Here is a 14,299-nt window from a genome sequence, read left to right as displayed (position 1 = left end):
ATGCAGACACTACCGGTCAAAGGTTTGGGGTCACTTACAAATATCTTCTGTAATCCTCAGATATGGTCAGTTTGTCTACAACCTAATGTCTCTTTTTGACCTGTTTATCCTGCATCTGTGCATTAGATTGCACCTGCAAGTCTCTATAAGCTACCAGTTTATTGTACTTCAAACCTTGTGCCACTGTGGAGATACTATAACCATTGAGCATCATGCTACTTTCTCTTTCATTCTGTCATTATCAGAGGTCCAAAGTTAATGATATGCCAGGTGCAGCAACAACAGCAGAGTCAGTGTCAGAAGTGGGGTCATAGACGGTTAAGTTAACAACAACAACAACAACTCTGGTCATGTATTCCCCTGGTGGCAATCAATAAAAAAAATCAGAACTCGATTGTAAAATGAGCCATTAGTTTTAGAAAATGCAGTTTTCATTCATTTTTTTTCTCTATGGACCCCACAAGGGTATGTGGACAAAATGTTTCTGGTGCACATCATACAGGAGATTTGGATTGCATCATGTAACCTCTGTCACAAAGTCATACCGGCTTATGCTATACAATATACAGTAGAAGATTAGACCTCATCTAACACAATATGCTGCACAACTCCTTGTGCAGGCCATGGTATTTGAGCTACTGTATTTGCAATTAAAAGTGTATTTTTTCCTCTACAGACTTGAATCGAGGCCGGCTGCTCTCATTAAGTAGCTCCCAGAATTGTTCCCGGGCTAATCAGAACAGTGGGGGCCAGATCTACTAACGTTTTGTGCCCATTTTAGGCGTAACGTGCACATAATAACATGGCGATGGTATGTACAAATACTGTAGGCTGCAATGAGGGAAACGCACAGACTGCCTGCCGGCTGAAAATAGTTGTAACACGCAAGTATAGGGGAGGAGAAATGGTAACAGCGATTAAAGCCACACTAAAGAGTTTTTCGTACTTTAAAATAATGTTTCCAAAATCATTTCAGCGGTTCATCAACTCGTAACAGGGTAAACGGCACTTCTGCTTTCACTTCGCGGCCCTCTATCGGCTATAACCGCACTATATAACTTTATGAGGTGGGGTAGTGTATCTGTAGTTCCATGAATTTAGACATCAGAAACTACAAATTTGACTTGCTTCGATGTCGCTATACATCATTCTTTCATAAAATCATGCAACATATTCTACCTTGTCTGTTATTTGCTGGATAAACAAATAGCGTGTGTGTGCGACAGAGGAAAAGTGCTTTAGAGTTGCTTTAATTAAGTATTCTGCCATATGTATGAAAACAGCGCACGTCTATTTTGCGTTGAAAAACTTCTGCCTTCTGAAAGCAGGTGTGATTCAAATTGCGGTTAAATGCGTGCGTCTATTAGAAAAACTTTTAGAGACAGCTGAATCAATATTAAGAGCATCAGTTTTCTTCATTGTACTACTGTATGTCAAAAGCAACCTTAACTTTTGTTTGCCTCTCTAAAATCGTATTTTCTCTTTCACAATATAGCCTACACTTCCCAATCTGTTAGACTAGTCATATCCCAAGTCTACGTGCAGTAAATAGTTCAAGTATTTTTTTAAAGTGGATTTGTAGATCTACTAGGCATACTCTGTCTGTCGCTGCTCGTTGACATCTGTTTGTATCATGTATGATCGCTAAACTTGGATTCTTTTTAATGTTGCAATATTCAACTGCGCTTGTGGTTCAGTTCTGCACGCGCAATTGACGTTGTACAGGGAGCGGGGACGAGCGGTGATGAACGCTGTTAACGTAATGAAGTGACAGCTTAGTAAATTCCACGCAATGTAGCAAAGCACAGCATTCGCATTCTGCGCACACAAAAACTCGCTATTAGTGCTGTCTTAGTACATCTGGCCCTGGGTGTCACTTGTGAGGAATCCAATTGTCTCAGCTTCTAAACATACAATCTGGCTCTCACTGAACTACACATCCTGTTGAAGTGTTACCTGTCTCAGCCATATCTCATGTTTTGAGAATTATATCTCCAGAACGGCAGAACGTCAAAGTCCAGAATCAGTCAGTAAACGTTTGTCGTAGTGTTGTGTGCAGTGATATTTTCCGTTCCTCAAGTTGGCCCATTTTCATTACTGACAGCAAGACACTAAATCCTTTGTAGATTTGGGTCTGGATTTCCAGGCTAACAGTTCATTTCACAGTAAATGTATTCATAATTGTGGCATTTTAGACATTTTAAGGAAAGGAAAGTCCACAGCAACCAAATTTTGCTCCCAATCATTTAATGATAATCAGTTCATGATGAGTTTCAGTCTAAAATTAGCAAGGCAACTTCCTAAAATGAATGAAAAATCTACACTACTGGTTATGTGATGGAGACACGTCCCCCCCTGTCCACCCCCTACTAATGCCACTGGTTGTGAGCCATCCCAAACTGAAAAGGATCATGTTTATCTCACCCTCAAACTGCTATACAGTGCCATCAAAACTCGTTTGAAGATGATAAACCAGTTACCAACTACTGTAGATGTACCGCAAAGGGGTAAAATGGGTTTGTTTCCATTTTATGTCCACTTGTGAGTGTGTGTGTGTGTGTGGGGGGGGGGGGGGGGGGGGGGGGTTGTGTGTGTTCATGCGTGCGTGTGTTTATGTGTGTGTTCGTGCAGGTGTTTTTGTGCGTGCGTATGCCTGCCTGTCTACTGTGTGTGCATGTGTGTGTTTATGCATGTTTTTACTGTATGTGATTATGTGTGTGTGTGTGCTTATGTGTGTGTCTGTGCTTGTTTGTGTGTGAGCCTACATGTGTGTGCATGCATCTTTATTTGTGTTTGTGCCTGCGTGTGCTTTGTATACAGGCACTACATGTACACATACTGTATATTAATTTATTGTATGGTCCCCCATGAATCAAATTGCACAAAACTTGGCATACAGTCAGAGGATGTCATAACGATCCTACACCTCAAATTTCATAGAGTTTTGAACCTGTCAACCAATGATACCTTCTATTACAATGCCTCGTTTTTGCTTTTCCATTTTTTACTAGGTGGCGCTATACATTAAATGAGTGGTTATGGGATGGGTTGACATGGCCCCTAGGCCTTATACAGTTCAACTGTGTCCAGCCACCTACAGGTCAGTTGATGTAGTATAGGAACATAAAGTATTTTATTGTATGGCTCCGCATGAACAGAATTCCACGAAACTTGGCACGCATTCAGAGGGTGTCATAATGATCCTTCGCTTTTCTGCGTGGTGCTCATAACAAAAGCATGTAGCAACCCAGAAAACAGGAAGATTTGAAATGAGATCTCTCCTTTGCCTAACTTTTTTTCCCTGTACATAATTGAGCCCAATTTGGCATCAACATGAAATTTTGGCCATTTTCTCACATTTCTTAGCTTTCATCCTGGGGGTTCTCTCCTAAAGGGGGTTTAGGAAAAACAAGACAATAGATTTTAACTCTGGGAAACTGCATAGTGTTGCAAGAATGTTCAAGATGCTGTTTCGTCTTTTCGTCTTTTTTTCCCCATTTGAAATAAAGACAGAAATAAATATACACATTGACTGTGAGAAAGAAACATTCACATGCGTGATTCACACACTATTTTTGTGGTACGACTGTTCTTCCCTTTTGAGATTTCTAAGATGGACTTCACAGCATGGTTTGTGGTCCTCCTGAAGAGGGTTGACCTTGCCTTGAACAAAATGAAAATCTGCACGCCCTGTGTGGGAAAACAGACAGATGGCAGATTTAAATAGATGGAGACAAATAAAGAAAGAGAAATATGTAAGATCTTTGTTTTTCATTGTATAGAGTAGTGTGCTATTTAGGTAGCATATTAGTAGTTTTATTTCACCTGCATGGAGACCAGCACACTAAAAGCCAAATTGAGGAGGATGTAAAGTCCATCTGAGGAAGTGGAGGCAAGAACCAGGTATCCCAGAAACCAGGACAGTCCCAGCACCACTCCCAAAGAGAGGCTACTCAGAAGTTTCTTCTTCAAAGCAGCATTCTTAGAACTGGAGATGGGAATGTGTGGAGGACATAAAAGATACATCACATCTTCCCATATGCTTTTATAACATAAGCTCAATTCTGACTTCATTACTGCCCTTCTAACTAAATTCCTAAAAATGGATAATACCCTTCATTATGATTGGCTGAATCGTGTTCTTTGCCATGGTAAAACCCAACACAACCTTTCACTTGACCATGTTCCCCTCTATATTACTGTGCTACAGAGCCTGAGAGGTGTCATTGTGAGATGTTTTTACACATAAAGAGAATGCACACTTAATTTACTGAATCATGTGCTGGTTTTACGAAACACTATATTATGTGCAGATTTCAGTAAATTGTGCACTCATCTGACAAGAATAAAAATGAGAGGACAATGTAATAAAATGCCCACCATTTAGCAGAATGAGTGCACTAAACACAGCAATAGCATAGTTAGTATTTGCAGAAAATCTCAGCATTGCACTCTTCTACATTCTAATTATAGTCTTTTTAATCTCATATTAAAGCAGCATCAAATCTTCTCGTCTCTCATACAAACATATACAAATTCATGGTGATCAGTTTCACTACCTTTACCTGTTTAAAAAGGGCTGCCTGAAAGATAGATATGCAAAGTACATTAGTACATATGCATTGAAAAGGAGCATTGCTGATACCGGCACTAGAAATCCCCACAGCATTGGCTTCTTGAAGTCAAAATTCCCTTCATCATCTGTAGCAGCTAGCCAGCACCTAAAAAAATACAGTACTGAAGTAAGAAACGGGCCAGACAAATGGATAAAAACTATGGATAATGACTGGATGTATTGTGTAGGCACGGTGTCGATCTATAGAATGTAGCAAATTGCCACAAACAGTTTACTCACGCTTCATGTCGTCGATAGCCCAGTGGGTTGTCTACCCTGTAGGACACTGCCAGAGATAGGGCCACCATGACAGCAGGGAATCCTGTAAAAAGAAATTAGGAAACATGTTAGATTAATAGACTATGATATCCATGATATCCTGTCAGTAGTGTAATAGGTCTCATCTCTCTCAGTTCAGTTATGAATCGTGGTTATCATGTAGCACTTTGGCCAGGCATTGCTATTCATAACAGGGAGTGACGATTTGAAAAGTTCCCAAGCATGTTGGGAGACACTGATATTTTATAAGTTGGAAATTAACCTTTGTGTTTTACAAAGGTTTGCTGTTGGCTGACACCATTCACAGTGACACATTTGGGAACAATGTGGTATGAGAGGAGTGAACTGAATAAACACTGCAATAAAAATAATAAATGGAAACCATAATGATATTATCTGGAGATTTCAGAAAATCAGGAAACACATGTCACCCCAAAAGATTCACTCATATGTGACAATAAAAGTGTGTGTGTGGGGTGGGGGGGGGCCTTTAGCTCTGTATGAATAGGTATAGGTAGAATAGCTGACCCTCCTACACTCTAATTGTTCATGAATACTATCAGGGGTCAGGTAGTCACCTAGTCAGTTTCTCACACCTCACTTTGCTTCCTGGCTCCAGGTGGCCCAATAAGAGATACACACAGGTCCAGGAATTATTCTGATTCACATTTCTTTCAAAGAACAACAACTTAAGTTGCTTTAAGATGACTTACCCCAGCCTACTATCATATAAATCCTGGTGAAATGGCCCGAGCGTCTCTTCAGCATCATGAGCAGGTCAGCAGCATACAGTGTGTTAAAAGAGAAGGTGGCCAACAGGAAGTACTGCAACAAAACAGTGACCAGAGTGCAGAGGCCTTTGTCTGGGTCATGAATGATTAGGTTTCCTGCATTGTTCTCTCCATTGTTCCAATCATTTCCTTGTTCTGGTGTTGCATGAGGATTGGAGATGCCGGCCACAAAAGTCAAATTGTAGATAATCATGGAGGTACAGAGGCACACGAGGAGGACAGTGGGGGCGTTTCTTCTGGACTTTCTACAGAAAACAACAACAATAATAACAACAACAACAACACAATCCTTCTACATAAATATTTTCTGGAGTTACGTTATGCAAATGTATTTATATGTATTAACATTGTGATCAATGTAACACTACACTATACATAACTTTAGTCAATCAAAATAACAAGATGTCTTGAGTGGGTTAACTGGAATAAGCCAATTGTCTACAGTGCCTGAAACACTCTTACCTGGTCATAATCTGATACACTAGAGTTATGCTGAGCACCGGGATGGACAATACAAATCCCACAATGCTGATCAAATTCAAAGCTTTAGCTTTTTTCTTAAAAGACTGTAACACAAACAAAGAAATTACATTTTCAATTGGTTGACTGGAATATTAATTGTGTAAAGGCCTGTTACCAACAGATACAACACAAAATTCCAGTGAGAAGAATCACAGAGTGTACAGACTTTGATGTACAGTAATTGTTATGACCGCCGTTAGCAGTAGCGGTCATATAGTGATTGTCAAAGTTTTTTTTTCTCCCGTCATCTACTTCCTAAATGTTTGGCCAACGATTCTTTTGTGATTGGCGGGTGAAACTATCAATCGACCAGCCATATTGGCGGGTAGCCAATAAGACAACGCAACTAGCAAACACTGCTAAAACGTGACTTGCAAGAATGTTTACAGAGATACACTATAACACCATGTCCTAATAAGATCGAGCGACCGTCCTAAATATGCCATTCAAAATAGCACAGAAATGTGAGCGGCAGAAAGAAAATAGAAAGAGGCGTCAAACAGTTCTCTCAAAACGTTGCCTGCTCGCGTTGATAGGCTACTCTCAGGACACTCCAATTGAAAACCGTGTATCAACGGATTTTATCGCTACTGAAAAGATCAGCTGCAAATTATGCAGAAAATTATGCAGAAGCACACACTATCGAAATCATACGTCTGACGCTTGTGAGGCAAGTGAGGTAGGCCTACACGATTTGAGATACGTCATTGAGTTTTATCACCCAAGATGTGCACGTTACTCCAGTGATGAGCTGAATTGCGTGCTTATGTGTATTCTGCACAAGTTCAAGAATTCAATTGTCAGAGTCGTTCACCTTTATTTGGGCACAAAAAAACATTTGGCTGGTAAAAAAAACACTGTGGCAGGTGGATCTCAAAATCCACCCGCCACAATGGCTGGTGGCCAAAAAAGTTAACTTCAGGCCCTGAGGATAACGGCCATCAAGGTGTCCCGAAATTACTGAAATTGAAGGAAGAATCTTCATGTTGTTGAGTTCTTTGTCTTTGCCTTCAACCAATTCAGTATATCAAGACACCTTGGTGGCCATTATCCCTTACACATCATGAATTGCTTGTGAAATACACAACATTGTGGAGGTCTGACTTGAGTACGAACCATCAGTACAGCAAGGTTAGTGGTATGGTAACAGCCACATGTCAGACTTGAGAGTTCAGAACTGTATTTGTGGCAGCCCACATCACTCCAGTCACTGATGTTGTAATCCCAGAAAACACATGCAAAGTCATGCAAGACTTTATTGGTGGCATTCTGGGGACAGAAGGACAATAAGACATAGTGTAGTTTTAATAAAGACTGTCAAGAAATCAAAGTGATAACAGTATTTGATGACACATTCATTATCTTAATTACTTAATTAAGAAGGTTTACTTCTTTCTTGATATGTATCTCCACATAATCTGCTTGTACACCTTGCACACTGCCTGATATCACCCTCCTTCTAGTGCCAGAAGAAGGCTTGAAAGACTTTGACTGGAAGAAGATATCGTTGTCATAAAGTGCAAAACCAATGTCAATATTTGTGTTTGGTTGTGAGAGATCTGTGAAAGAGAAGGGACACATACAGTATTGTACAGTTGATGCGTAGATCTACTCATATAGTATTCAGATTAGATATGCAGCTGGTCACATTTTTACATACCGTAGTAGGGTAATCTTATGAAAATCTCAACTTCAGAAGGGATTTCACTCGGGGTCATTCCCCAAGCATTGTGGTTCACCTGAATTCGGTTTGCAATGAAGTTTCTAGATGATGCTCCTATTTGATTACGGGGATTGTATAAGAGTCAAAACAAAAAGACAGACTACAAATTTCTCAACATTTCTGCATACACATTTCTATACTATGTCATGGGCATTTTTAGACATACACCCAATATTACTATCTACATCATTTATATTCATACTTTAAGGTATCTACATAAGAGTGACTAACCTATTAAGTAGTAACCCAAACTTGTGACAAAAGCCAAATGAAAATAATGATAGAAGCATTGTGTGTCCCTGGCTTTGGGACTCTAGTTTGTAGTTTGTGTTCTCTTGTTTATTTACTTAATGTTGTCTTTGTTATTTCCTGTGTCATGTGTCTTTGTTCCCTGTCTCTTGTCTCCTCACCTGAGTCTTGTTTAGTTTCCTAACCATTTAGCCTAGATGTCTATTGTGCCCAATGGTTTGTGTTCCTTTATTAGTGCCCTATGTATTTAATATACTTTTTAAGTTCACCTACATAAAAGCTACCATCTTTACTCAAAATAAGGGGATCCGGTATCTTGAGATTTTTTGTATGGGAAAATAACATGGGGATTTTGAATTATCACACCTGTTAAAGTGTTGCGGGGACAAATAAATTGGAAATACAGATGTTTTGCAATGCAACTTGCCATAGGTAGTTAAAGCTTCCATTAACACACAGGTCTCCTTATGGGCAAAGATGACAGCTATGGTTCTTTTTTGTAGGCGAACTTTAAAGGTATACAGTATATCTTGTGTTTGTCTCACTCTCAGCTTGGTCATTGCTGCACCTGCATTTGGGTTCCAACCTTACCTGCAACCTACATGTCACTAGATACCTTCAAACAAAGTGTAACAGACATTTCTCTACTGATATGTTGTTTTTACCAAACTCTCAATAGGGCTCGGGCACACGCGTTGCATTCTAGGAATATTTCCGCCATGTTGGTAGCTCACCGAACGTAATAATCCATTCATTTAGATGCAGAAGGCAAAAAGCAGAACATGTATAGTATTAGCGATTGTTGTCCTCTTGCGATCGTTGGTTGTGCTCAGACATGGGCAGTATTTCAATTATATGTATTTTAAATACGTATTTAATTACTTTAGTGTATTTTGTAATTTGTATTTTGCAGGATTGGAAAAAATCAAATGTACTTTGTAACAAAATACTTTGAGGGGTTGTATTTAGAGTATTTAAAATACTTAAATACTTAACAAAAATCTCATAATTTCCCCCCTCAAATTAGCCAAAAATTCATCACACAGTTGAATATAGCCTCTTACCTACAGTAGTATAACCATGACAATATGCTATGCTTATCATAGTCTGGGAGCCAAAGGTCAGAATCTTTAGGACATGAACCCCATGACATGAGGATTTATGTAAGGTATCAACCAAGGTGTCCTGATCTGCAGAAATAATGGAGGAGACTGAGGCAAAAACCTCCCCAATGCGAAACAGTCTCGAGTTTTCACCTCCCAGTTAATTAATTCTGTATATTGAGACACCTTACAGGATGTTACTTTATTTGTCCTCCGTGTTGCCAGTCATGTAGGCTATGAAGGCAAAAGGCATGCATTTATAGCACAAAAAGGGAAATGCATTTCAATTTAAAAAGGCTAACCTGTTCAATCTGTTGTACTACTTTCATTGAATACGGAAAATGATGGTGGGTAGTTTGCTTCGTCAGAGTTGATTCCACTGTTGCAAAGCCTGCTTGTTGTCAGTTCAATCATCGTTTATATTGATATAGGATGCTGATTAAATTTTTTACTAGATCTACTTCATGGGTAGCCTGGCTCCGCCTTCCTATGTACTTCCGTTCAGTTTTCATTTCACTCCACTATGTAGTCTGGGTCTGCGGTATATTCACAGGTTTTCTCAAGACAAAAATGTGCAGGTCAAATCAGCGAACAGAGGGAGTAGCTGAGAACGATGACGTTGAGGTCGCTAGTTTGAGCATGTCACCTCACGACCAAACGTTTATCGATTGGTTATAGCAGATCTGAGAGGCTCTGGGCAGAGTATCCGCATTCAAGGAAATTCATGCTTGGCAATGGAAAGTGTCCAGACTCTCTGTACATTATGAATGTACGAGGGTATGGTAGGACCAGGCTACTTCAGCCCAAAGTAAAGAATTTAGGCCTCTGTCCGCCAATAAAAAAAATTGTGCTTCTTGTAGTTTATTTTAAAAGTTGGTATACCATGATTATTGTGGGGGTATTTTTGTATTGTCTAATTACTAATTACTTTTATTTTATTTAAATACATTTTTCACATCCGTATTTTGTATTTTATTTTGTTACATTTTCTACGCCAGTATTTGTATTTTGTAGCAAAATAGTTTTTGATGTATTTGTGCCCACCTCTGGTTGTGCTGTTACACCCCACTACACAGCAACATATGACCAAGAAAGCAAAACTAAGTAACAGGAACACACTAATAGGCGGGAGTAAATCCATTTATCCATAGTAAACTACGGAGTGAAGCTGCCAATATGGCTGCCCGTGAAGTTTTCACGTCACAATCCCGAGCCCTATTAATGATGGGTTTACATAATTTGTTAATCATTGCATTTTATTTACATTTTACGTAACTTTGAAATGTGAAATGTGGTATAATACAACCTTTGTTGTATAAGGTTGACAATTAAAGTGAATAAACAAGCTTTTTGCAAGTCTATCTGAGAGGCAATAATTGTGTCATTGTTATCAGTAGCGCTGTGAAATACTCTATTAAATTTGACAAAACATTTTCTACATAAAATGTTCTGCATCAGAAGACACTATCTACTTCCTGTCATTATCTTTACATGTATCTCACCTGAAAGAGCACTGAATTGGACTCCTGCTGACTCATGACTTTTCACATGTGTTGTTTGGATCACCAGTTTGGGTTGGGCCACCAATTCCAACCCATCTTTAAGCTTCAACGACAGGCTCCCTATGGACTGTGTGAGTCTACAGCCAGAAACACACATACACACACACACACACACACACATGCAAGAAACCATTAAAACAGTACAGTAAATCAGAATTGAACAAACACATGACATGCTTTCTTGTGACTTGAAGTTTACTCAGTCGGGGCCTGCTCAGGGCTACAGCATGGCTCATTTGAATATCATGCTGTCATGAGAACCGATCCTTTCAAGTTATACTAGTTACCACTTGGTAACTTATTGTCTTTTGGCAGCTTTGTGCATGAATTGGACATTCTACTGTCTGCAATTCCAATGGATACATGTAAAATATTCATCCTTGGGAATTTAATATTAATATTCATTCATATAAATATTATATTATCAAAGCTGGTAAGGATCTTGATATAATGCTGGTATGTAAATGTACTACAGACTACAGACAAATGTATTGGTAATCCACTATATGTATCTAATCATTACTTTATTACTGTGCGACTCCTGGATAGCCCCAACAGTTTCGTGCCGGTGTAATCCGAGAAGCCTCTCAAGCAACCATTTTGCAACAGTGGTAACATCTGCTTTACCTAGTCCGAGTTCATTCTTTTCACTTGTGGTTAATGATGTTGCAGAGACTCTTCACTCTGCTCTGTTATCTTGTCTGAACTCAGCATGTCCTCTCTCCACAAGACCCACTTGTTCTGGGGAGCTGTAGCACAAGCGGCACCACCGTACCACATTTGGGTCTCACGTTGGGTACACATGGGGACCCAGGTGCAAATTCCAGCCTGCGCCTATGTCCTGATCCAATTGATATAAAGACACAACTCATTCTAAACCCTATCACTCATGGCTCGCCAACGGGATTCATTCAGAATGAAAGGAACTTGGAATTGCAGAGAGAAAATGGCCAGAGTTGCCAAGAATCATCAGGCGTATTCACACCTGCCTTGTTTAGTTCGATTAAAACAAATTCAAGTTCGTTTTTTGCTTGGTTCGGACCTTTTTGACTGGTGTGAATACAATCACTTGAACTCTGGTGCGGACCAAACAAGCGGACCGAGACCCAGCTGAGGAGGTGGTCTCGGAGCGGTTCCTATCGAACCCTGGTGCGGTTCGTTTATGGTGTGAAAACAGCCCGACTTCGATCCGACCCAGTTGCAGAAATCTACCTTTTTTGGATTTGACGAGCTCCCATAGTTTTCGCGCATTATGGGATATGTAGGATAGCTCAGTCACACACAACAGCTATACGCTGTAGGCTAACGTTTTTTTTTTTGTGCAATGATTTGCATCTCCTACCTGTTCCGTCTTCCGTATAGGCCTGCTGTTAGTTTAGCATGTTGGACAGTGGACACACATGAGAGCTATCCTTCTCAGCTGTTTTGCTGCACGTCTTCGTCATTGCAAAATTACGAGCATGATGTTGTTAAACTCATGTTGCAACAGTCTTGACGCTCGAGCACTTCTGCAAAGCTGTAACTTTATAAACTTTATAAACTATATTGCTAGGATAATAACGAGTACAGTAGGCTACGCAATGTTTCCAAATATTTACGTGGGCCAACTTTGACTTTGGCTTCTTTATTCTTTACCCCGCCTACACGTTTACCGGCCAATGGTTGAACGACCTTAGCACATGTGTATTTGTTTATAAATTCTGGTCCGGTTGCAATTAATCACAGTGTGAAAGCGAACCGCGCTAAGAAAAAAAAAAGAAAAACAAATTGGTCCGGACCAAAGCAAGTGAACTAACAGACCTTCCTGGTGTGAATACGCCCTTAGTAACTACCAGGACCCTATTGTACAGTACACCTGGCAGAGAGCGCGACACAAGTCTTGTTTTGTTTTACACCCAATACAGTGATGCATTTTTCGCCATGTGCTCCACTTTTATTAAACCTTGCACCCAGGGGTGAAGTTAGTTTCACTTTGCCAATGAGTTGAAATAATACATTATGTAGACAAATGGCTACAGATGCATGTAGCCTGTACTCTGCTTCTCACAAACAGGTTTTGGTAAAGCAGAGTTTAAGTGGAAAACCTGTGATCCATACATGGTCACAGATACCTTCAAATGTGCTGATTGTCCAAAATACTGATGCGCTGTATAAGGTTGCGCTGTTTGTGTCACAAGCTGTAGTAGGACATTGATGATATGATCTCACGTGTGCAATGTTGTTGTGTAATCAATGTGCTCTTGGGTGGATTTGGTAGTGCGGTTTTTACTATTAAGCTTTCACTTGCTGTGTATATGAAGTGTGTAAACAATGTATATCTGTTATTGTGGTGTTCTCACGATTGTGTGCTGTGGTTACCTGGTCACGGACGTATCATCTAAGGCACCTGCTGCTAATTGTCTCATTTCCGAACCCAATGACATTTGCGATCCTATTCGTCCATCAAGGATCAGTCTCCCAATAAATAGGACTCTCATATGCTTGTCGGGGTGGACCCTGGCAGAACTGAAGGCTACAGCGGCGTAGATCTCCCGACGACAGCTGTCCCCGTCTCCGGCTCGGACTGAAGGAATCGCCGTCGGCACTGGATGTTACAACGCTCGCCATTCCTCTTAACGAAGGAAAGTGCTTTTGCTTGCTTTGCCTATCTTGCTGTGTTTATAGCCTCGCCGTTATCTTACCGTGTGATCGGCTGGCCTGAGGTCGTGTTTGTGTATTCCCAGATCATCCCCTTCCGAGAAGAGCGACCCAACATCGATGACCGGATGCATTGTTTGTGAGCTGCGCCTAGACCTCCACGTAAAGGAAAGTAACTTAGCTTATCCATACTGTTGCTGTTTGAAATTAGCCGGCACTGGGCAGGCTGCGTTCTGAATGTGTGTTTACCCTATCAGCTGTTCGACTGGGCTTCCTCGACCGCGGAGCTCCCGGAAGCGACCGGTGTTTGACGAACTGTCTCCCCCTGCTGGCGTGGGGGTGAATCGCTCATATTGACTGAATTGGAAGTGAACTTTCTCTCTCTGCCATTGGGACTCGGACGTGACGTGAACTCTTTATTGGACTTTGATGTATGGCGTGGATTGGTGCTGGACTGTGAAAATATTGTCAGGCAATTTCTCTAGTTTTTATACATATTTATTGAACTGCATATTTTATTGAAAATATTTAGTAATAAAGACTATTATAAATATTTCTGACTCCGGAGTTCTCATTGTGATGGTGTAAAAGGGAAATACAATTACATTGTCAACAGACGGCTGTTTTCAGTCGGGTTACATTATTGGCGTAGTCGGGCAGGTTTCCCTTTTCACACCTCACAGTGAAGAATGACGGACGAAGCACAGGGCAGCGGAGTAAGGCCAGAGGGTTCACCTGTAATAAATGCCATGATGATTCCTTGGTTCATGGGGGCTCCATGGATCCCAAAATTTAGTGGTGATCCTAATAAAATGAGA

General features: G+C 40.4%; 1 protein-coding gene across 1 annotated transcript; it reads right to left on the bottom strand.

Annotated features, from left to right (window-relative positions):
- Positions 1-3,549: 3,549 nt before the first annotated feature.
- LOC134071026 (adhesion G-protein coupled receptor G7-like) lies at positions 3,550-13,615 on the bottom strand. Its single transcript, XM_062527591.1, has 8 exons — positions 13,526-13,615; positions 7,324-7,476; positions 6,148-6,251; positions 5,608-5,930; positions 4,856-4,937; positions 4,566-4,721; positions 3,826-3,988; positions 3,550-3,690 (listed from the first exon to the last, which is right to left on the bottom strand). Exons 1-8 carry the CDS (start codon positions 13,613-13,615, stop codon positions 3,550-3,552), a joined length of 1,212 nt encoding a protein of 403 aa, XP_062383575.1.
- Between the last annotated feature and the right edge of the window lie 684 nt (positions 13,616-14,299).

Source organism: Sardina pilchardus, chromosome 23 (genome assembly GCF_963854185.1).
Source record: "Sardina pilchardus chromosome 23, fSarPil1.1, whole genome shotgun sequence".
Classification (NCBI taxonomy): domain Eukaryota; kingdom Metazoa; phylum Chordata; class Actinopteri; order Clupeiformes; family Clupeidae; genus Sardina; species Sardina pilchardus.
The sequence above is the reverse complement of the archived record's forward strand: the minus strand, read 5'-3'. Positions and strand labels throughout refer to the sequence as shown.

Bases quoted from the DNA above. Each gene is read 5' to 3' on its own strand.
- LOC134071026 (XM_062527591.1), bottom strand. From the start codon at position 13,615: ATGCATCCGGTCATCGATGTTGGGTCGCTCTTCTCGGAAGGGGATGAT. The intron at 4,938-5,607 runs GTAAGTCATCTT...TTCTTTTTACAG, and splicing joins TTATATGATAGTAGGCTGGG to GATTCCCTGCTGTCATGGTG. The intron at 3,691-3,825 runs GTGAAATAAAAC...TTTCCCACACAG, and splicing joins GTGTGCTGGTCTCCATGCAG to GGCGTGCAGATTTTCATTTT.